The sequence below is a fragment of the Lissotriton vulgaris genome, chromosome 1_1 (genome assembly GCF_964263255.1).
Source record: "Lissotriton vulgaris chromosome 1_1, aLisVul1.2, whole genome shotgun sequence".
NCBI classification, from domain to species: Eukaryota; Metazoa; Chordata; class Amphibia; order Caudata; family Salamandridae; genus Lissotriton; species Lissotriton vulgaris.
The window spans coordinates 1,900,787,234-1,900,811,937 of NC_141685.1; the positions used below are offsets into that span (position 1 = coordinate 1,900,787,234).

At 44.8% G+C, this 24,704-nt stretch overlaps 1 protein-coding gene across 1 annotated transcript in view; it reads right to left on the minus strand.

Moving 5' to 3' along the window:
• ADAMTS20 (ADAM metallopeptidase with thrombospondin type 1 motif 20) overlaps positions 1–24,704 on the minus strand; it is a 1,033,120-nt gene that overhangs the window by 466,877 nt on the left and 541,539 nt on the right. The window contains exons 22-23 of the mRNA XM_086919514.1: positions 12,271–12,435; positions 1,436–1,729 (exon numbers count right to left, since the gene is read on the minus strand). Of these exons, the coding sequence (XP_086775640.1) occupies positions 1,436–1,729; positions 12,271–12,435 (459 nt within the window). The remainder of the gene's footprint in view (positions 1–1,435; positions 1,730–12,270; positions 12,436–24,704) is intronic.

Sequence of the window (24,704 nt, forward strand, 5' to 3'; positions counted from 1 at the left end):
GAGAGTCTAGCCCTGAAGATCTTGAATAATTCTTAAACAGATTGTTTAAATACAGTTAGTCCCTTAATTTATTCTTAATGTGGATGATGTGTGAGTCAATTACAGATATTTTGCAGAGAAATGTGTTTATGTTTCAAAGCAGAACCTCGCACATGAGGAATTGGAGAGTGTCACAGAGATTATTTGCTGTAATATTAGTGAGCGACTGCTGTGTTACAATATTAAAACACACATCACTATACCTGAATATTAGATGTAAACACATTTATAATTCAGCCAGTGTGCCTGTGCATTGTCAATGACCTGGCCAAAGAGATCATAAAAAAGCTGAAACTGGATCATATGGATCATGAATTCAAAACTGTTCCAAACAGAGCTCCCCCCCCAATACGTTTGGTCCTGGGCCCCCAAAATCCTAATGACGTCCCTGTTCTAACATAGAACCTTTTAGCAGCACTTGCCTGGGTTGGCATCAGGTGCATGGTCGAGCGTGGGATCAGGAGGTAGGAAGCCCCTACGAAGCACAGCTCTATGGTGGCACTGGGCCTGCTCCTCTAGGATGTGATAAAATGGGGTGAAGGTGGACCTATGTGGCAACAATCTATGGGGGAAAGCGGGGGCGTCCTTGGATATCTTTGTAATAGGGGAGGGTGGGACAACATTCCCAATCTGGTGTCTGTCAACAGGTACGAGTATGTGGACATTTATAAGGAAAAACAATGGCATCTAAAATATTAGATAGCTTTTTTCAGCCAATCAGAGACAGATTCGGACTACTTTATAGACATACTAATAATGTTAAGGACTTTTTTCACATAACATACTTCTTGAACATCATAATATCATTTTTGTATTGGAAGTTTCGTTGAAAACCATGTCCTGCTGGTCTCTGGAAAGGTAAATAGACCACATAACCTTCTTATAGGATATGTTTTAAGATGCACCTAACCTTGGAAAGTTTGTAAGTGTCAGCAACATTCATACATATTTACCCGAACAACTTTCATACCTGTTGCAGTATTGCAGCCATTGTCTGGGAATGCTTAATAAAGTAGAAAAACTGAAAATTGTGTTTTTGGGTTCTTTTGTGGATAGGGCTGAATTTGTCCTTTAAATGTTGCCTGACTCTTTGATTCAGATTACAAAATGAGAAGTTATACGGGAATCTCCAATTGCACCAACACCATTAAACATAATGCAAAACTATGTATTTCCAAAGACTAATATCAAATGTTACACTTAACCATTCATTGAGATCATTGGTAAAAAAAATACACAAAGCTTTTTTTCAGTTTTTACAACTAAAATTCCAGTTGCAAATTAGGTAATGCAATAACTGTAATATGTTTCACGTGTTTTAAGCAAATAGTAGGATAGTGAAAAATAATGAATTTGGGAAACGTGTCTGTAAAGTATTATTTGAGGCATTGCTTACTGCTCCCCATGGTCCTGTCCTCCATTGATTGCCGCTGGCTGAAGGAATGTTGCGCTGGGTTCCTTTATCAAGTACAGTGAAGTCCTTGTGGATTTGAGTGTTGTCATGGTTGGGGTTATAGGCTGGGGTTCCATGTTTGTTAGGGTCATATGACGAATGACATGGGGGCATGTTGCATGCCTCTTCTGCAGTAGGACGGCCTTCTGGATCGCAGAGACGCTCATCAATATGATGATGGTAGTTTATACAGACAACTTGCCGAAAAGCTCTTCCACTACCACAGGAGACAGAGCACTAGGAAAATGAATACATACATTAGGTATCGGTCAACAAAAGCCATAGTATAACTGGATACACTAGGATAATAATCCTTGATTAACAACTAAATATGGTCTCACAAGACAACTTCAAGCCCACCAAAATATAATCATTCGATTAGCTTGTGTTATCGGAATTCGAGTGTATCCTACCCCAGCTTCATACTTGCCACTGATTCCCTATTTGCAGACTGTCAGGACAGGAGTGCTTCCTGCATTGTATACAGCTGTGTTTCTCTACCTTGAGTGCCTAACTGCATGTATCTAGTATCCTTGTATTAGAGGTGTGGTCCTGACGTCACATAAATCTAGTGGGGGCAAAGCAGCCTAGGCCTGTCCATTGACATGAGTAGGTTCTGGACTTTTCCTGTGACCTGGAGGGGAACACCTAGCATGCCTTGATGACTGACAGAGGACTACAGTCCCTGTCAAGGCTTTAGTACATAGAGCCTTCTGGCACATTTATTTACTGTGTCCATTTCTACGTGCTTCTCCAGTTCCTAGCATTGACATTCCAAGTGTATGGTGTGAATGTTTGTTTATGTAGCCCGTGTGGTACTTGCAACATGTATGAGGGTGGGCGAGAGTAATGGAGGTCTGTTGGATACATTTTGAATACCACAGGCCTGGCCTTAACACAAGATGGGTGTGAGGTTGCCAGCAAGCAGCTAATGATTAGCATAGAATACTGACATTTGGACGAGAGTAGGAGAGAGGGGTGCAACTGCAGACTTTGTTGTGCAGAGGAGAGGAGAGGAGAAGAAACATTTAGGTGAGGTCTGCCATTTTGTGTCTCCCTGATTAATGCTTATGTTGACTGATGACAGCCAGAAGCAAAAATCCTATTCCTCTTTGCGGCAGCTGTAGGCTGGAGACTACCCAGCTGTAAAAAGCAATATTCCACACAAATGCTGTGTTTGGAAAGTAGCCTAGAAAGGACACTTCAAAGGAGCACCTTCTCACAATTGGTCGACAGTTCCAGACAGTAGATACAGATCTTGTGTCTTGGTTTAGTGTACAAACGTGGGCACGCTATTCTCACTTTTGGTTCTAACTTTGCTAACTCCATGCTCTTCCTGACGGCTGTTCTGGAAGTTCTTTGATGTAAGACCTGCATCTCAAAGTTTTCAAAAACAGTTGCACAGCTGCAGTGGGAATGATCAGACTGGGCACAGGATATTTTCTCAGGTTACAGGTCAATGGTTGGCTGATGTAAAGTGTTTTGGATGGGTTCCTGCACAGTGATGTTGTTAGCCTCAACTGAAGATTTGAAAAGGTAAATGCAGTTGTACCAAAATCCATTTCAAGAAAAAAAATTAAAAACTGCCTCTACCAAAACTGGTTCACATTACTCAGGGTTGCTGTACTACTCCTGGTTCCAAGACCTTTGCACATTCTAGGCATCATACTTCCTGAAAATGGTTCCTCATTTTTCTAGAATCTTGACAAAGGAAGGTGAAACTCTGCAAATGTTACCTCTATTGCAGCAGACAGGAATGATGTCTCAATTCATACTGATTCTGTGGTGGCAGTAGTTCAATCAAATGTGTGTGTAAAATGGTAAGGAGTCTGCCACTGACTGGTAATCTTAAACTAACCCCTAAAAGGTTACCACTCATGAATTTATAACATATAAATATAATTTCTGTACCTATGGTTCCAAACGTTTTACTTTGCTAAAATGGAAGCACTTAGATATAAGCTATTTTCCCCTGAACTTCACCCACTAGCCAGTTTTTCTGTCCCATCCACTTAACATCATTTCAACACCATTAGTGGGAACTCTTCCAGGATGATTCCTGGGGATTGAAAAAATATATTCTACCAGAATCTTGGAGTATGCGTGTCTACTTAGCCACAAAAGCAATGAACTCACTCCTTCATTTGTGAAGTATTATGTAGATACCACTTGAACTTGGAATGCCAAACAGCTAATTAGCAAGGTTGTTACATGACATGTAATGTAAGAGACATTTCTATAGCGCTGCTTTCAATCCAAGGAGTATATTGGCGCTCACCCAACCCAGATGGAGGAGTTGGAGGGAAAAGGATGACTTACACTCTACACCACAAATTACACCAAAGCCCTACATGCCGCATCGGGCAAAGAGAAGATCCAGGTTTTTAATGCCTTCCTGAAAGAAGTTTCTTGGGATAGTGAACGTAAAAGGGACGGAAGCTTATTCCAGGCCTTGGTGCCTAATACAAAAAGGGATTTACCACCTTTTGTGGCCAGCTTGAATCGGGGAGGTGTGAGTAGATTCTGACTGGCAGACCTCAGACAGTGTGTCGGGTGATATCTTTTAAAACCATTGCTTAGGTATTTTGGACCTTGCTGATGAAATGCCCTAAAGGTAATTATAAGAATTTTAAACAGAATTCTTTTACCTATTGGCAGCCAGTGGAGGATGTTAAGTGCTGCTGAGGCTGAAGACCTACGGGGCCAACGCAGTACAAGGCGGGCCGCCGCATTTTGGACCATTTGTAACCTGTGGAGGATGGTTTTGTTAGCTCCAGCATATAAGCCGTTACAATAATCCAGCCTAGAACTTATTAAGGCCACTGCAACTGTTTTCCTCGCTGATAACGGAAGTAGATCAAAAAACTTCCTCAGTGCTTTTATGATCTGGAAGCACGTCCCAGCTACTGCCACCGCCTGAGGTTTGAAAGATAGTTGGTGATCAAATTTGATGCTCAAATTGCGGGCAGATGTAATAGTGTTGGGAGGGGCTTCTGCCTCCACCGGCCAGCATATTTTTTGGGAAAACAGGTTATGACTCCCGAATGGCAGAATTTCTGTTTTTCCAGCATTACATTTTAAATGATTGTTGGTCATCCATTTAAAAGTTGCTGCTAGACATTCCTTAAGATCTTCCTCGGCACCTGGCCGTTCCCTATCCAGCACCAGAATGAGTTGGGTGTCGTCAGCGTATGAAATGGAACTGATCTGGAATGACGCTATCAGTTTCACTAGGGGTACCATGTACAAGTTAAAAAGTACAGGACTTAGACTTGAGCCCTGAGGGACCCCTGAGCTGACGGCTTTAGCCTCAGACTGATATTGGCCCAACACTGTGACTTGGCGTCTGTTGCTAAGGAAATTCCTAAGCCAGGCCAAGACCTGTCCTCCTACCCCTGCGGCAGCCAATCGGTCCACTAAGATGTTATGTGAGACCGTATCGAAGGCTGCCGACAGGTCAAGTAGGATAAGGACAGCCTTCTTTCCTTGATCCATAGCCGCCCGTAAGGTCTCTGCTGTAAAAAGCAGGGCCGTCTCGGTAGAATGCTCTGACCGGAACCCTGACTGATTAGGATGGAGAATGTTGTTCTTCTCCAAAAAGTTTGTCAGTTGACTGTTGACGAACTTTTCTGTCAGTTTGAACAGGACGGGTAGCAAGGAGATAGGGCGCAGGTTGGAGAGGGTGGTGGGGTCAGCAAGTGCCTTTTTTTGGAGAGGCTTGACAGCTGCAAGCTTCCAGTCATTGGGAATGTCTGCCGTAGTTAGAGAGGAATTAATAATCCTGTTGATTATAGGATTAACCATCTCTACTAAAGTGTGTAACACTGGAGGGGGACAAGGATCGAAAGGGGATCCCGATTTGCTGGCCAAAATAGCCTTAGAGGTGTCTTAAAGAGATACTGGGGCAAATTCCTCAAGACGGGTAGAGGTCTTCATCTCCACTGTCTGTTCAGAAACCACCGGTGCAATTGGTCCTGGTGGAAAAGTCTTCACGATGGTAAGGATCTTATTGTCAAAGTAATCAGATATCACATTACAAAGAACTTGAGATGGAGGGATCTCCTGCGATAGAGCTGATGGATTCATAAAGTCCTTTACAATCTTGAAGATTTCTTTTTGTTCCTGGCCTGCCATGGATAAGGCCTGTAAATAATGGGTTTTCTTTGCGGATTTTATTCCAGCATGGTACTTCCGTCTCGCTGCCCTATATTTATTGCGGGCGGTGGCATCATAGTTTCTACGCCACCTCCGTTCCAGTGCTCTAACCTCGCCCAGCTCAAGTTTCAAGGCCATTGAGAACCAAGGGGCACTTTTTTTGGTTTTAATGGTTTTTGAGTTATTATTTCTGGATGAGCTTAACAGGGCTCCCGCTCTGGCAATCCAGTCACAGAAGGTCTGATTGTCTGCAGAGGTGAGGTCGGTTAGGGCTGGTATACTGGCTTTTAACTGTTCAACCACATCAGATCTGCTGGGTAGTAATTTCCAATTAGGAGTGGGTTTAGTTTTGGGATTGTTTATGCGCATCATGGGGTTGGCGATGGACTTCGAGTTCCATACAATATTAAAAGGAATAAAGAAATGATCGGTCCAGGTCTGAGGGCTAGGGGGTTTGACTCTCAGGCTGGTGGAATTAGAGCAAATGCAATCCAACAAATGTCCCGCCTGATGAGTGGGTTCCCGATTCAAAAGCGTACGTCCTAGCATATCAATGATGTCCATAAAGCAGCCTACTCCAGGTTCTTTAAGGGAATCTAGATGCAGATTTAAATCACCCAATACTGAAAAATGGGAGAATCTAAGTGCTAATTCACTCAAAGCATCGCCCACAGTTTCCAGGAACTTCGATGGAGGTCCCGGAGGGCGATAAATGAGGGCCCCAGAAAAGACAAAAGAGTCATGAATCCCCAAAGAGAATGCTAGCGCCTCTGCCCCCTTAATGTCCATCAGTTCTTGAGTGGAGCACTTAAGAGTATCACGGTAAATGATAGCAAGGCCCCCTCCCCGTAGTTCAGGTCTAGCCAAGCGTTGGATAAGAATATTTTGCAGAAGGGCTATGGCTAGGTCGGGGTTACACCAAGGTTTTTGCCATGTTTCGGTGACCAGAAGCCAGTCAAGATTAGTCTCGACGATAAGGTCATAAATATTCTGGGCATTCTTGGAAAGGGATTGTGCATTAATTAATCCACCCCGTAAGACAAGGGAATCTGCAGATATTTCCATAGGGGACTCAGGGGTCAGCGTCATACGACACTGAATACAGCAAACGGGGCCATGCCAATTATCGGGAAATAGCACGCCATTGCAATGGGCATGGGGTCCTTTGCAGGACAACAAAAATTCCCTTGACATACCAAATTTGGAATAGGTGGATAGCGATGGTGATCGCACAGAGTCTCCCGCCTCACACGCCTCCTTAGCGCTGACGGGTGCAGACGGGCAGACTCTGGCTCGACTCCGGCGCGAGTAGGGCGCGCCCGCTGCGTGTCACCGCTGCGCGAGAGTTGGGATGATTAAACAGAGGCTCACCTGATCGACTGCCTGAGCACTAGAGCGCTCAGCCCGATGGCACCACAAGAGGTCCCGGCTACCCCTAAGATGGCGGCAAGACGCCACGAACAGCTAACACAGCCACAATTCAGTCCGCCCTAAGGAGCGGTGGGGGCACAATTATAGTGCGAGTATGTGGGCAAGATGATGTTATTTAAAATCAGGGGAAAATAAAATATAATTAACACAAATAGAAGAATGCGGTGATTTTTAAAATAACGCTGCTAAGCCCTGTTACACGCTTATTTAAATGCTGGTAGGTTAAATTGCGCGGCAAAATACAAATACAGCCTTTCCCTGGGACAGGCTAGTTAAAGTGGTCGCCTTAAATAGAGGCTCACCTGAACTGCCTGAGCACTAGAGCGCTCAGCCCGATGGCACCACAAGAGGTCCCGGCTACCCCTAAGATGGCGGCAAGACGCCACGAAGAGCTAACACAGCCACAATTCAGTCTGCCCTAAGGAGCGGTGGGGGCACAATTATAGTGCGAGTATGTGGGCAAGATGATGTTATTTAAAATCAGGGGAAAATAAAATATAATTAACACAAATAGAAGAATGCAGTGATTTTTAAAATAACGCTGCTAAGCCCTGTTACACGTTTATTTAAATGCTGGTAGGTTAAATTGCGCGGCAAAATACAAATACAGCCTTTCCCTGGACATGAATCGGTCTGAAGGCTTCCAATTGCAATATAAATTTCATTAGGTCACTGAAGCTGGATAAAGCATACAATAGAAATGGCTCAAATGCAGCAAACTTAGGGGCCGATTAGGATTGCGGTGAATCCGCATCCTCCGGGCCGGCGGACGCCACCGCCGGCCTGCAGGATGCGGATTCACCGCTGCGGTGCCTTCAAAGATTCACCGCCAGATTAGGATGACTGGGGGGACAGCGGCGGCCGGGAAGACCGTCCGCTGCTTTTCCGCCTCGGTCGCTTTCCGACAGTGGCAAAAAAGCTCTTATATGGTGGCGGTGTCTATCAGACACCGCCAGCCATATTAGGATTGGGCAGAAAACATGCTTTTCCACGGCGTGTTTGGAGGCCCGATGCGAGCCCCCAGGGTGTTGGGGGGTGCACATGGGGGGTACCCATGGCACCCCCCTGCTTTGGCATGCACAGGGTGGCAGGCACCAAGCGGTGCCTGCCACGTTGTGCATGCCAAGGCTACACATGAATATTTTACATTGCGGCGGGTGCTGCTTAAAGCAGCACCCGCCGCAATGTAAAATATACGGGATGTGACCGCCAGGGTTGAGGTCACATCCTAATTCGCACGGAGGGAACGCCACTGCCCCTGCGGACGGTCCATCCACCTCGGGGGTGGCGGACGGACGCTGGTCCGCCCACCATCCTAATAGGCCCTTTAGATAGGTAGCACCTGGATATTATTTTGTACTTGAGCTTCTCAGCCAAATAACAAATAGATGATCATTTTGGGGCTAAACATGCGTATCAAGTCCTATATTAATACGAAGGTTACAGTATATTGCTATAATGAGTGTCACAATTCAGCATAGTCTTTAAGCTCTTGTCAGACCTTGCATCCTTGGCAAGGTGTCCCCTGACTATTTGCCTTCTGAGATCCTGTTTTGATGACTTCATTTTTGCTCCCATTAGAATTCTTCACACTTTACCACTGCTAACCCATGCTAAGGGGCATATACTCTCTACTCAGAAACATGGTAATATTTGCTTCTCCACAATTTGCATATTTTATTTAATTAGACGTTCTGGTAAAGTACACTACATGTGCCCAGGGCCTGTAAATTAAATTAAATACCTCTGGTGGGCCTGTAGCACTGATTGTGCCACCTACTTCAGTAGCCCTTTAAACATGGCTCAGGCCTGCCACTGCAGCGCTGTGTGTGACGTTTTAAACTGCCATTTCGACCTGGCAAGTTAACCTGGACTGTTCCCATGAGGCACAGCGTCAGACTGATTTGCATATGGCCATGTCTGAACTGGGGTGGCGGAGTGAGCTAAAGAATGATGATGGATTAAACTCAGATCAGTTGACTGGGGTGAGTGCTTGCAATGTTCAACACTTCGTCCATCATCCCCTTTGGTTTTGCTAAGTTCTCCCTAAGTTGGCAGGGTATGCCCAGACATGGATCCCTTGCTCACTTTGCCACTGGATTTAAGATAGCCTGGCTGATGAGGGTTATGAACCAGAAACCGGTCCCAGGATGCTTGTTTCCGGTCCAAGGAAGACATGACTTGGCAGTTTGGGCTGGACTGTTTCCATGAGGCACAGCGTCAGGCTGATTTGCATATGGCCATGTCTGAACTGGGGTGGCGAATTGAGCTAAAGAATGATGATGGATTAAACCCAGATCAGTTGACTGGGGGTGAGTGCTTGGAATGTTCAACACTCCGTCCATCATCCCCTGTGGTTTTGCTAAGTTAACCTACTTGCCAGGCCCAAATCTTCGTTTTTATTACATGTAAGTCACAGGTCGGCCTAGGTAGCCACATGGGCAGGGTGCAGTGCATTTAAAAAGTAGGGCATGTACTTTTAAGTTTTAAATGTCCCGGTAGTGAAATACTCTAACACTAATTTTTCACTACTGTGAGGCCCATTTCTCCCAAAGGTAACCATTGGGATTGCCTTAAACACCTTTTTTAAGTGTAATTTCCAATTGAGAGCAGATAAAAATATGGAGTTTGGTGTCTTTTGTCTCACAATTTAAAATCATAACTTATGGTGAAGTCAGATTTTATAAGTCTGAAAATGCCACTTGCATCTGCCTGTCTCTGAATACGCTTCTGGGTTGGGTGACAGCTGGGCTTTGTGCATTTACTCTAGACAGTCACACAAAGATAGAAGAGGTGTGACATTTGCATCCTGATGGCCCATCACCAGGCTCATGGGCCTTCATGAGGTAGATTGGGAGGGTGGAGCTGACACTTGCACTTGAATAGGGCTATGCCTGTCCACACACAGAAAGCTGCATGCCCTCCTGTAGTGTGTCTGGAGCCAGGAGGCAAAAAGGCAAGGACCTTGTGATCTTCAAAGGCCTCTTTAATGTCTCCCCCACTTCCAAGGCACATTTGAGTATAAGTACTGGACCACTGACACCAGGGCATTCTGGCTGGAAGAAGAGATACTATGCTGTACGAGGGACTGGCACTTTTTTACCTGCATTACTGTGTTGGTCTGCTGATTACAGTGCTATCGGAGGGTCTACCACTCTGCTACCTTTTCTGCTGTGTTGGCCTGCTGCTTTTTGCCTGAGAGTGAGAGGGACTAGACCTGCTCTCTACATACTTGAACCCAAGTTTCTCCAAGGGCTTGCCTGCTGTTTTCTCAGGGACACAAACAACCTCTTGCAACTCTGCTGGTGCTGCTGGACTCTGCCATCTGTTAGTTCTACCCATGCTTAAGGTGCCCCATCCAGTCCGGGCCTTAGAAGTCAGTTTTGCAGTTTTAATCTGCAAAAATCAGTGCCGATTGGAACCGACGCAGTGCCCGCCGAAGCAGTGCTGATTCAACAAGGATGCGGGTCCCGACTGGGAGGAATGTCAACGCACAGCGCCAATCCGAAGACTCTACAGTGAGGCTCAACTTCAACGCATCAACCCAACTGTAAATAAGAATCAACTGAAGAACTTATGAAACTCACTATTGTGGTTTGGTATCTCATGGAACCATTAGGTATTCTTACAAAACCCCTCACACACCAACATAGTTGGTGTCATGCTTCATCATTGGGGTCCCAATGATGAAGTCCCTCCGTTAGTTCCACCACTAGCTTTTAATGATATCCTGGGCTGTCACTAATAAACATATCAGGCAAGGATTCCCAGAGATATTTTTAACTCAAACTATTTCACACAAATACACCACACCCGCTCTGCTGTAACCAGGAGTCATAGCACAACCGAGGGGCATTCGGCCACCCGGTTGAGACCCCAATGATGAAACATGACACCAGCTAGGTTGGTGTGTGAGGGGTCTTTTAAGAAAACCTAATGGTTCCATGAGATAGCTTACCACAACAGTGAGTTTCATAAGTTCTTAGTGGGTTTGTCCACATTGTTTAATTGTTATTGAACTGGGGACAAGGACGCACCCCTACATTCCCTCGCTCTCTTCTTGTTTTGTACTAAATAAGAATCAATGCATCAAGGTATTTTTTTAGCGACCCTGCGTGGGTCCTGTAGGCATCCTGCCCTCCCTCAGCCTGAACGTTGAATTGGTATGGGTCCTTCGCAACCTCAAGTAACCTTTTGACCGCTAGTGACAACTAAACACTGTTTTTGCATTTAATCTTTAAAAAATGATATCTCGACTTCATCTTATTGGATTTATGAGGTTTTGTTTTGTTTTACTCAGATACATATTCTCTCTTTTTCTAAACTGGTGTGAAGATTTTTGTGGTGTTTTCACTGTGTTACTGTAATTAAAGTGTGCATAAATACTTTACACATTGCCTCCTGAGTTAAGCCTTGCTGCTCTGTGCCAAGCTACCAGTGCGTGAGCACAGGTTAAATAATGTTGTATATCTGACTTACCCTAACTAGGATTGTGGCTCCGGCTTGGACAAGGTGTATAGTCTGCCAACCTGAAACCTCAATTTTTAACAGCTCTCACATGTTCAAAACTTTGCAGAGAAGTCATTGTTGTCCATGGTTTCCATAACTAATCCCTATTAAATAAGGCAGCCGTTTCCTAACCATTGTGCAGCTTAGAAGGAGCTTGGATTTAATATTTTGAAAGCATTCACCACATAATGGCCTCACAGGAAGTCAGCACATATCTACTATAGTAGAATGGCAAAAGGAACTGAGCATTTATTGAGATCCCGCCCCTCAGGTCTCAGATAAGTCAAATAATCCAATGTCCCATATTGAGTAATGTGGAGGAAAACATAAAGTGGAAGAAGGACTTCCCCAGACACATTATTTTGCGGACACTGCTCAAAACTGTACCTTACTGTACTGTATTGTGTGTAGACAGATACAGTCTCCAATGATTAAGAGTGGAGACCATTCCAACATTATATCTTCTAAAAGGAGACATCCATTTCTTCTATCAATACACAAGTTAACCATTTCAATTGTCCACAGGTCATAATGGCAGACGGTACAAAGTTTATTTTCCAAACACCAGGTGTGGAGTGGATTTTACAGCAATAGCAGATTAAACATGGTAGTTCTTACAGCTAAAGGACAAGCACGTAGACAAGGAAAGTCAGTTCGATGTTATTAATAATACAATAACTCACGTGAGACCACTCGCCTGCCTGCCATTCTCCACAAGGTGTAAAACAACTTGAAACGTCTTCAGGTTTAGGCATGTGTGCACATTGCGTTTCATGTGCCACACCCCCCTCTGAATCTCTACAGCTGACGTAGCGAGCTTGAGTACCCTTTCCACAAGATACGGAACACTGGAAACAAATAACATATTTTTTAGTTGCATAGGTTTCCAGATCACTTGTAAATCAGTGAGTACATTGCACATAACATATGTATATATGTATGTATAATGCAATACTTTGGAAGTAGAACATTTAAATTTTTTACAATTAAGCCACATACAAGCACTCATTGTGCACCATACGATTAAGCTTATGTATTCATACAGTAGAAATGTAAATACGAGAGCATGCTAGATTAATTAGAACTACTGTGTGAAGTAATTCTTGCTGATGTTTTCAAAGGAAGAATGTATGTTCCAGTACGTTGTTATAGAGCTGCATCTAGTTCATTGCTAAGTTCCCCATCAACCATGATAATGCGTCTGCACTGAAAATTCTGAGACAATAGTTAGCAATGCTAACACGTCTGTGTAAGAAAGTGGATTATAAATTAGGGTGGATGGGAGCACTTGACTAAGAATAAGGCTACAAATGTCTTAGGGTGAAGCACAGTATCAATAATTTAATACAAACTCTGCTGCAGTCCACAGGTGACTTAGCTTTTCCATGCTATCTGTGTATTTCTTGCACCACATACTGTGGCCTTACCAGGGAGTTAAATATGCCAATTAGGAGTTAGCCACTTTTACCATGTTTTAGGGATCAGAGCACATACACTGGGGGCTAGACAGGAGTGCCCCAGTACTTGCGCAGAGTTCAAAGACAAGCAAACGTAGTCCAAACAAGCATTTGCAATGCAAGCGGTCTCACCTTTGGGACCGTGTATGTATTTAGGTATGTAGCACATTAGCCTGGGTGCTAAAACATCTACTGTTCTTTAATATGGATGTAAAGTATGTACCAAACTGTGGAACACGCCAAATATGGGAACACACTGAGAGAAATATTGCCTATCAGCAGGAAATGGTATAGTCCAAAGCTCTGTTTTTAATATAAAATCGGGGCCTTCGGTGGTCATATCACTAAAAATACAAGATTTGAAAAAAATATTATTGTCTATGGGTGCTCGTGGAAGACAAGTTTCTATGGCCTGGAATCTAGGGAATGCTAATGTGATTCTGGTGTTTTACTGACCTCTGCTGGTCTTTTCTATCAAGAAAGTTAAATAAAGGCAGTTGCCGAAAAAATAAAACAAGAAAGTCCGTAAGCAGAAAGCAATTCTGGTATTTTACTGACCTCTACTGGTCGTTTTCTATTAAGACATTTAAATAGAGGCAGTTTAACAGAAAAAAGTCCCTAAGCAAAAGTGGAAGCAAACAAGTCCTGTGGCTTATCTCCAGAGCCCACAAAGTACATACAACAGATCTTCCAGACAGCATAAGTGACGTCTAGGCTCGACCTAAAAACATGATGGTGAACAAACAAAAAGGGTCTGGCTTAAAAGTGCCTCATTTGTCATTGATCTGTTTCAGCATTCAATAAGTCATCATATAAATAATCTGTTACTCATCATTACACTCATGAATCCATTCATCCACCCACTGACCTATTCTTGCATTCACCCACTCACATAACCCCAATACAACACACACAAGCTTAACCATATACGAATTATAACATTAGAAAAGTAAAAAAAGAAAACATGATTCCGCCTAAACGTGGCAGGCATACGCTAGAAATAACAAATACAATTAAATATAGCACCGGATTGTCATCTTGCAATGGTATTACACATAGTGTTTCTTGCATTTGTATTTGTGACAGGGCGAGCCGGCCGGCCTCTCCAGCTGTCCCCGGTAGGGAATGGTGGGCAGCAATACCACCATCACCTCATTGTGTCCTTTCCCCACAGGCTGAATGGAGCAGGGAAAGCTCACTCCCAAGGACAACTATGGAAGAAGAAAACTAAGTCGGCACCTTTAACTGGGCTTGTCAGTTCGACGAGGCCCCGCCCTTCATGAACGTCAGTGGCCCGCCATTGGAAAAAGAGGAGGAAGTACAACAGTTGGCGTGCACAGACACCGGAGAACGGTCAGGAGGACTTCTGGTGGCGTTTTCGCAAGAGCGGAAGAGGGAAGACTGCGACCCAGGAGAGTCAAGACTGGAGGAGGAATACGGCACCCGAAGAGAGTAGAGTATCGAGCAAGGACCGGCAGAGCCTGGAGGCCATCGACCCCACGAGTCACCAAGCCACATTCCTGGAGGAGCGTGGCTGTTACAGGTACAGCGGAAAGTCTCGAGTTGGGTTGGGAGCGGGGGAGCCCGTCCGTGTGAGACTTTGCTCGTACCCGTTCCCCCTCCTTTCCTTACCGTTTTCAAATCCATAATCCTTCACTCCGAACACCCAACCTTCATGTGTGTTACTTCTGCACTGCCAGACGATTACGCACAGACAGCAGTGTTCCCTGTTCCCCTTGGGTAATAAGAGTGGCGTGGTAACGTCTGAAACTGTTTCTATTTTCTTTTCCAAACATCCAACGGTTGGTGTTCTCTTCTGGGAGACCCTTAATTCCAGACCTGGGAGCGATCTAGCGGAGAAGTCCCGAAGCATTCAACTGAAGTCCTAGACCACAGTACCTTTAACATCACGGATCCAGCCCAATTTGCCAAGGAGAGACTGTCTAGTCGCACTAGAAAAGTGTTTAAAAAAATAAAACCTTACGCATCACGACCTGACCTTCGATCTCTTACTTCCACTTGGCCAGAACTGGGGTCAGAAGTGGGATCGACGGCCTCCCACAGTCAGTTCACAATGGATCAAGTAATTCAACATTTGATCAAAGGTCAGGAAAAGCTTGAATGGGAGAGTGAAATACAGATGACATCGGCCCAAGCGGACAGAGAAATTTTCTAAAACACTATTAGGGCCCAGATCGGGGGCCTGCAGAAAGCAGTGCTGAAACCAGGGGCCTCTGTACCAGGAGAGAGGAGAGCTCTGTCCACCACCCTTCGGGGGTTTCCCTCCAGAAGTACATAACAGGGGAGGACCCAGACGCTTTCCTAACTAATTTTGAAAGAGACGCCCGAGCCTGCGGGTGGCCGGAAGAAAAATGGCCGTATTTCCTGGCGCCCCTCTTGATTAGTGAGGCTCAATCAGCTTACCAGATAGCCAACGCAAATGGGAGTGCCCCATATCCCGAGATTAAGGAGATAATCCTTGATCATCTAGGACTTGATATTGAATCATATAGGGTCAGATTCCATAAGGAAAAAGGGGTGCCGGGAGAACACCCCAAGACCTTATTCTTTAGATTAAAAATGTCCACAGATAAATGGCTGAGACCCAACACCAGCAGTAAGGAAGAAATTATGACCAGAATATACTTGGAACAGTTTATGGAGGCGGTACCTTATGGAACGCAGAGGTGGCTAAAGGAAAATGCTACTTACCAGTATGCATCTGTTCTTGGCATTTAGAGCTGCAGAGTCCTACATTTAGCAATAGATCGCCACCTGGTGTTGGGCTCGGATGATTGCAGGTTGTTGTCTTCTTGGAAGAAGTCTTTGTAGTCACGAGATAGGTGACTCCTCCCTTGGACAATACTGCGCATGGTCATCGACTTCGTCCTCAGATTGTTTTTCGCCATGATGGGAAATGATAGAGTTAGTAGAAGTAAAGAGAAAGGATGTCCATGCGTGTGCATCTAATTAAGATTTGTACTGGAACGGATACAAGTCCCGGGGAGGCGGTAGGGCGTGTAGGACTCTGCAGCTCTACATGCCAAGAACAGATGCATACTGGTAAGTAGCATTTTCAGTTCGAGGCATATGAGCTGAAGATCCAACACTTAGCAACGATTGTGCAGCAGTGTCTCACCTAGCGGTGGTCGCTTGTATCCGTTGCAGCATACTGAAATAGTGTTTTAAGGACAGCTTGGCCCACTGCAGCTTGCTGCTTGGCTTGCACATCAGCACAATAGTGTTTAGTGAAGGTGTGTATTGTAGACCATGTTGCTGCCTTGCATATGTCCTCTAGTGGTATGTTTCCTAAGAAAGCCATAGAGGCTCCTAATTTACGAGTGGAGTGTGCTCTAGGAGGAACTGTTAGTGTACGTTTAGCTTTTTGATAGCATATTTGAATACACTTTACAATCCATCTGGAAATTCCTCCTTTAGAGATGGGATTGCCTTTGTGTGGGGGAAAGAAAGATACAAATAGTTGTTTTGTCTTTCTGAAGGATTTAGTCCTGTCTGTGTAATATAGTAGAGCTCTTCTAACATCTAAGGTGTGTAACGCCCTTTCTGCAACAGAGTCCGTTTTTTAAAAAAACACTGGTAACTCTACTGATTGGTTTAAGTGAAAAGGAGTAATCACTTTTGGCAGGAATTTAGGATTGGGTCTAAGAACCACTTTGCTAGGATGTATTTGAAAAAATGGTTCTTCTATTGTGAATGCTTGTATTTCACTGACTCTTCTGATAGAGGTGATGGCAACAAGGAAGGCAGTTTTCCATGTTAGAAATTGCAGTTCACACTTATGTAAAGGCTCAAAAGGGGGGCCCATGACTCTTGTAAGGACCACATTTAGGTTCCATACTGGTGCAGGTGGTAACCTAGGTGGGATTATTAGTTTTAATCCTTCCATAAATGCTTTTATTGCAGGTACTCTATAGAGAGATAGATGTTGTCTATTTTGTGAATAGGCTGCAATTGCTGCTAGATGCAGGCGTATGGATGAATAAGCCAAATTGGACCTTTGTAGGTGTAGAAGGTAGCAAATGATATTTTGGATGGAAACATCCAGTAGATCAATGTGATTGTTGTTACAGTATATTGCAAATCTTTTCCACTTAGCAGCATAACATGCTCTGGTAGTGGGTCTTCTAGCTTCTTTAATGATATTTATGCAGTCTGGTGGTAGGTTTAAGTAACCAAACTCTAGAACTTCAGGAGCCAGATCGCCAAATTCAATTGGCTTGGTTCTGGGTGCCTTATTTCTCCATGGTTCTGTGTTAGCAGGGATGGCGTGAGCCGTAATTTCTGATGTGGAACCAGTGAGAGATCCAGTAGCGTGGTGAACCACGGCTGGCGTGCCCATGTGGGGGCCACTAGTATTAGTTTGAGAGACTGTTGTCTGAGCTTGCGTACTTCTAGTGGAATGAGTGGGAGAGGCGGAAAAGCATACGCAAATCTGCCTGACCAGTTCATCCATATTGCATTCCCCTCCGACCGTGGGTGTGGGAACCTGGCGGCGAAGGTTGGGCATTTTGTATTTTCGTGGGTGGCAAACAGGTCTATGTGTGGATGCCCCCACATTTGGAAGAATGGTTGTAGAACTTGGGGGTGTATCTCCCATTTGTGAATCTGTTGTGACTGACGACTCAACAGGTCTGCTATCTGATTGCGAATTCCTGGAAGGTGTTCCACTGTTAGATGTATGTTTTGAGGAATGGCCCATCTTCAAATATTCTGTGCAAGCTGGGACAGTTGCAGAGAGTGTGTCCGCCCCTGTTTTTGTATATAATACATGGCTGTCATATTGTCCGTCCGGACTAGGACAGCTTTGTTTTGTATTTGTACTTGAAAGGTTTTGAGTGCTAGGAAAATTCCTCGCAACTCTAAATGGTTGATGTGGAACTTTTTTTGTTGATTGTTCCACTGACCTTGTGTGGTATAATGCAAGAGATGGGCTCCCCATCCTGTGAGGGATGCATCTATTGTAAGCACTATCTGTGGAACAGGGTCTAGGAACGGCCGTCCCTTTGTCAAGTTTTTGGTGGACCACCATTGCAGATAGCGATATGTACGGCTGTCTACCAACACCAGGTCTGTGAGCTGACCTTGAGCCTGATTCCATTGTTGTGCTAGACATTCTTGTAGTGGGCGCATTTGCAGTCTTGCGTGAGGAACTATAAAGATGCAAGACGCCATCATGCCTATTAGTTTCATAAACACTTTGGCTTGGAGAGAGTGCTGGCATTGAAAAATGGAGACTCAGTTCTGAATACTTTGAATCCTGGCTTGACTGGGATACGCTAGAGCTGTAGATGTGTCTATGGTAGCTCCTAGATATTGATGAATGTGCGAAGGCTCTAGGTGCAACTTGGTGTAGTTTATTGTAAACCCTAAGTCGTGCAATGTTTGAATTGTTTGTTTTGTGTGTTGTACACACTAGTTGTACGATCTTGCTTTTATGAGCCAGTTGTCGAGGTAAGGGAAGACATGTATTTGTTGTCTTCTGAGATGTGCTGCCACTACTGCTAAGCACTTTGTAAACACTTGTGGTGCTGTTGTGACCCCGAATGGAAGGACTTTGAACTGATAGTGTTGTCCTTGTATGACAAACCTTAGATACTTCCTGTGCGCAGGATGTATAGGAATGTGAAAGTAGGCGTCCTTTAGGTCTAGTGTGGACAGAACATCTCCCTGCTCTAGTAATGGGAGTACTTGTTGTAAAGTGATCATGTGAAAATGATCCGATTGGATGTAGTGGTTGAGGGGCCTGAGGTCGAGAATTGGTCTTAATGTCCCGTCATTTTTGGGAATTAGGAAGTACAGGGAGTAAACTCCTGTTCCTTGTTCCTCTAAAGGAACTACTTGAATAGCATCTTTTTGTAGAAATGCTAGAACTTCCTGTTGAAGCAGAGTTATATGGTCTGTGGAAATTGGACGCTGCCTGGGTGGTATGTTTGGGGGGGTTGCTGTGAGTTCCAGGCAGTAACCATGTTGGATAATTTGTCTTACCCACCTGTCTGTTGTGGTGGAGTTCCAGACAGGTAGGAACTATGAAAGTCTGCCCCCCACAGGAGTGGAATGCAGTAGGGGAGGCAGAGGGAAGTCACTGTTTGGGAGTGGAAGAGGAGCGGTTGTTGTTATTACCTCTGCCTCTTCCCTTGTTGTTGTTGCCTCTGTATCCTCCTCTAAAGTATCCCTTATTAGAGCAGGTTTGCGTGTTTGTTTTAAAAGATGATGTGGTCTCTGTGCCTGTTTGCTTTGCGCCTCCTCTATAGAAGGAGCAGCGAAAAGAACCTTTATTTTGGGTGGATTGTAACGCACCCATAGACTTAGCTGTGTTTGTGTCCTTTTTCATTTTCTCTAGTGTGTTGTCTACCTCCGGCCTAAACAACTGGTTTTTATTGAAGGGCTGGTTCAGGATGGTAGTTTGTACCTCTGGTTTAAAACCTGAAATGCGTAACCGTGCATGACGTCTGGGAATCACACTAGTATTGACTGCTCTGGATGCTGTGTCAGCTACATCTAGTGTGCATTTAATTGAGGCATTAGATATTAGTTTGCCTTCTTGTAAGAGCTCTGCAGCCCGATCTTTGTATTGATCAGGGAGATGTTCAATTAACTTTTCTAGTTGGTCGTAGTGAGCCCTGTCGTAGCGTGAAAGTAAAGCTTGTGTATTTGCTATGAACCATATGTTTGCTGCTTGTGCAGCAATCCTTTTTCCCAGCACATCAATACATTTTGGTTCCTTGTCAGGCGGGGGTGTGTCACCAGAAGTTTGGGAGTTTGCTCTTTTATGTGCATTTGACACAACCAAAGAGTCTAGTGGCAGATGTCCCTTAATATAGACCGGATCAGCTGGTGCTGGTCTATACATTTTTTCTACTCTGGGATTTAGCACTTTACATCTTACTGGATCTTTAAAAATGTCTGGAGCATGTTTATTAACCCCTTTGATCATAGGTAATATTTGAGTAGACTTTTGTGACTGCTCAAAAGTGTCTAGAAAGAAATCCTCCTCAATGGCATCAGAGTGCATTGACACCCCATGGTAAAGGGCAGCTCTGTTTAATAAATGATTAAACCCAATACTATCTTCTGTAGGGGAGGGTTTTGTTGGGTAGTACTGAGGCTCAGGGATGTCTGGTGTAAAACCATATGCCTCGTCCACTTTGGGATATTGTGGGTTGACATCCTCATCTAAAGGGTACGTTACGTCATTACCCCCACCTAAATCATACTCTTCGTCAGTGTGGTGTGATGATGCAGGAGATTGAACTGGAGAAGTTATAGGTTCAATGTAAGGATTAGGAGAGAAAGAAGGTGAAGGAGAGGAAGGGTGCATTGGAGAAGTTGCACAGTCTTTCTTTTTGGCAGGAACCACAGGTGGAAGTGGTGTGTCTGCTGGTCTTTTATTATAGGGAATTGCTTCTGGTCTTTTCTTATATGGAATTGCTTCCACATGTCCAGTTTTTGGATTAATATAGACCTTTTTCTGTTTAGGATCTGGCTTAAACAGTGCTTCTTTTTCTATAATCTTCTTTGGCGTCGATTTTTTCGGTGCCAATAGAGTTTGATTAGTGTTCTTTGCCTTAGAAGGAGTGATCGAGTCCTGTGGCAATTTTTTTGGTGCGGAAGGTGGTTTAGGCTTGTCTGTATCATGCCTTTGAGACTTTGGTACCAATATTGTAGATTTCGGCGTGGAGACAGGCTTTGTTGGGCCTGCGGCGCCGGAATCTGGCTTCCCTTCTTTATTTTTAGAACCGGAGGGTTTCGGAGTCAAAGCTTTCGGGTCCGGTACGGTTCTTGCCTTTGGCACCGATGTGTCTTTTGGTTTCGGTTTTGGTGTCGAAGAATCCTTCGGTGTCGAAGGGTGTTTCGGTGCCAATGGAGGAGGTGGAATTGGCACATGATGTTTTTCGGTGCCGAGGCACCGGAAGGCGTAGTCTTTTTCCTCAGAGCCGAGCCAAAAGGCGGGGCGTCGGAGGGTAAATTTCGGTCTCGACTGGGCCCCATGGGCAGAGTGCCGACCGCTGCTTTTGTTTTGGGTAGTGTATGTTGTGCGGAGGCAGTGGTACTCACAGGTTGTCGAGATGGAATTGAATCGTCCGAGTCCTCTGCCCCCGATATGATCTGGAGATCAGGCGAGTCTTCCTCGGCGATGAGTGGAGCCTCGTCTTAGGAGATATCTTCGATTGGACCTTCGTCCTCGGAGAGGTCTTCTTCGACGATCTCCTCCTCCAAGATGGTCTCCGGTGCTGGCGCTGATCTCCTCATTTCGTGTCGACGGGCCCTCCGATCCCGAATGGTCTTCTTCGATCAGAAGGAGGCACAGGCTGTGCAGGTCGACTCGTCGTGTTCCGGCGGTAGACAGAGGTTGCAGACCTCATGATGGTCGCTATGAGGGAATTTTGCTCGACATACCGGGCATCTCTTGAATGGAGTTCTGTCCATGAGGCGTAGGCCGTACGACGCCGATAGGCCCAACGGCCCGCGTCGACACACTGGAATGTAGCTGGTGATGTCGAAAAGCCTATTCAAAGTCTAAATAAGTTTATCTAAAGTTTCTCGCTTCGGAAATGCAGAAAAAGTCTTTTCTAGCCGGAGCGGAAAACTTTCATCCGAACCAGTGGCGGAAAAAAACAATCTGAGGATGGAGTCGATGACCATGCGCAGTATTGTCCAAGGGAGGAGTCACCTATCTCGTGACTACAAAGACTTCTTCCAAGAAGACAACAACCTGCAATCATCCGGGCCCAACACCAGGTGGCGATCTATTGCTAAGTGTAGGATCTGCAGCTCATATGCCTCGAACACAGCATTCTGGTCTCACCGCAGAACAGGCCGTAGAGATGGCTGCAAATTACTCCCAGGCCCAGCCTCGAATCCTGCCTTGGGACACCGAGAAAAACACCCGAAGTGGCCCCCAGAACAAAGTAGGAAAGAAGCCAAAGCCTGGGGCAGACCTTGTGAGAAGTAAACCCATTAGACCTGAGCCCCTTCTCTCGAGCCCACAATGCTTCGAGTGTGGGGAATGGGGCCACATTGCCCAATTGTGCCCCCGAAGAAAACCTGCAGTGGAGCCCATGGAGTTCGGGTATATCCCGAGGGCACGTGATGTACACAGCAGAGATGGGCCCCTCTTTTTATGTACGTGTGAAGTGAACAAAAGATCAGTCAGTGATACAAAAGGGTCTAATCCTACCACCCCAAATCATCCCTGAGGCGGTGGTACACATTAGATGTGTATAAGGGGATGTTAAACCCTACCCCTTGGCAGTAGTGACCATGTATCCATGGGGACAAGCCCCCTGTACGGTAAGGGTGGGGGGGTGGAATCCTTACCAGAAGATCTCGTAATAGGGGTAGACAATCCTGACTTCATGTCCCTGTTCCAGCTTGAGCTTAGGAATATAGGGAGGAAAAACAGAGCACCCCGCCCAGCCCTGATCACCACCGAACCCTGGCTGTCAGATCGGAGTTTCCGTTTCGCTCAGGCCAATGACACGACCCTCTTCAACGCCTGGGAATCGGCACATGTCAATCTCAACATAACATCTCCTTCATATCCCCGATTCATGATCAAGAATTATCTTCTAGGAGGAGGAGCTTAGCGCGCATCCAAGATGGTCGCGTGAGCTGTGAGCTCCCGAGACCCTCGCCGCCTCCACCGTCTATCCTGGCGCAAATCCTGTTTCTGACGACGGGTTCGACTAGCTGCGACTCTCCTGATCTGGAAGGCCTTTTTCGGATTTTGAATCGGATGCCGGACGCCCGACTTACTCCTTCCTGAAGCCTAGAGGCCTACACCGTGGCTCATCCCGGGACTTGGGCATCTGGAGCACCCCGAAAGTAGTTGAACAACAACGGCCTGTGGTAGGGGACGGCTACCCGGGGTCTACTTTCGGTTTCGTTTTCCCTGGCTACGGAGATTGGAGGTGGCTGCCTAGTGCTCGAGCCGGCCTGTGACCGCAGTCACTTGATTGATCTTCATCGACGCCCTGCATTTCAACCTCTCGTGGGTTTCCTTCGGGGGAGCCATTCACACCAGGTCCCAAAAGCCAAATGTACTCTTTCTGGGCCAAGATCTAGCTTTCTGCCAAAATTGGTGTACATACATTCAGCAGTTTTGGCAGTAGCTTGTTTAAAGTTTCTATGGAACAATGAATGGAGAAAAGGAGTTATGAGATGCCCTATTTTCTCAGCCACTGCTTGACTGATTACCCAAAGATATTTTTGTTCAAAGTTGGTGACACAAAGTAAAGACGACTCAGTATCCGAAATCAGTGGACAACAATTATCTAAATAAATACAGCCAAAAGGCTTGTTGGAAATGAAGATGTGTGTCTGTGGTGGAAAGCCATGGTGGAGCTTTTGATTTGTTGACAAATGTCACAACACAGGACATATTGTTTGGACTGCTGGTATAATCTTTGCCACCAATAATGTGGCTGTAGCAGCGAAATTGTGGCCACCTCTCCTGCATGTGGGGAAGTAACACACTCATGTGCCTCTACAACCAAAGCGTGTCCGCGGCCTTGGTTGGGAATCAAGGGATCGCCATCCCCAGGAATAGTTACAACATTCTGGTCATTGAAATAGGAGAATTTACAACAAAAAAAACTTTGGTAAAGGGGTACCATTTTTAAGTTCATTCACAGCAGCCAAGATATCGTTATCTATATGAGTTTTAGACGGTGTAGCTGCTGCCACTAGAGTTGGGCCGACTGCAGATTTGGCTGCTTCATCAGTCAGAGAATTCCCTACTGTGTGTGCCCCCACACGCTGATGATTAAGTATATGTATTACATGAGTTTATGGCAACCTATCCTTTTGGACCGCCACTTTAACCAAAAGTAGTTTATGCTTGATTGTGCTATCCTTTGAATCCATTTTGTTGCCAATATTGTAGCTTATCATTAAAAGACTACACAGTAATACAAATCACACACAATAGGAGTGGGGAATTTGGGACCTATGTTTAAGAAGCACAGCCTTTAGTTCAGCCAACTGCGCAGTGCAACCTCCTAAAGACTGTGTGCAAGTTGTTTGAGGTTGGAAAACACCATCAAACAAAACACCAATAACAATGGCACATGCAGCTGAATATTGCTGCTTAGAACCTTTAGCAGTTTGAGCTGAACTGTCAGTGTAAATAATATATTTATTCAATCAATTACATCTGCTCCTTGCTGAAGCAATGGGCTGGAAAAAGACGGAGGACCTGAATATATGTACTCATAATAATTTTTCTACCCAGGACTCAATGCATTTTGTATTATTTTGTGAGAATTTTTTGCAAATCGGAAACCGGTTCATTTTACCCATTTTAAAAGGCAAAGGTTTTACTCAGGCTAGACCTACTTTTATATATCTACAAATGTTGACCAATGTTTGGGAAATGTTTAACATAGCTAGCTTTCTGACCACAGCTGTCAGATTAAGGAGAAATGGAAGGACTGTTAATAATTAGCACTTTTTTAAAAAAAACTCATGAAATATTTATGTGTATATTGATGATTTAGATCTTATTACTTGTATTCTTTGATGAACGTGAGCTTGCAATAATTTTAAAACATTTTACTGTGTTTTTTGTAGTATGCTTTTATGATTTTATTTAAACGAATAAAGTGAATTTGACTGACTGACTATATTTATACTGATCA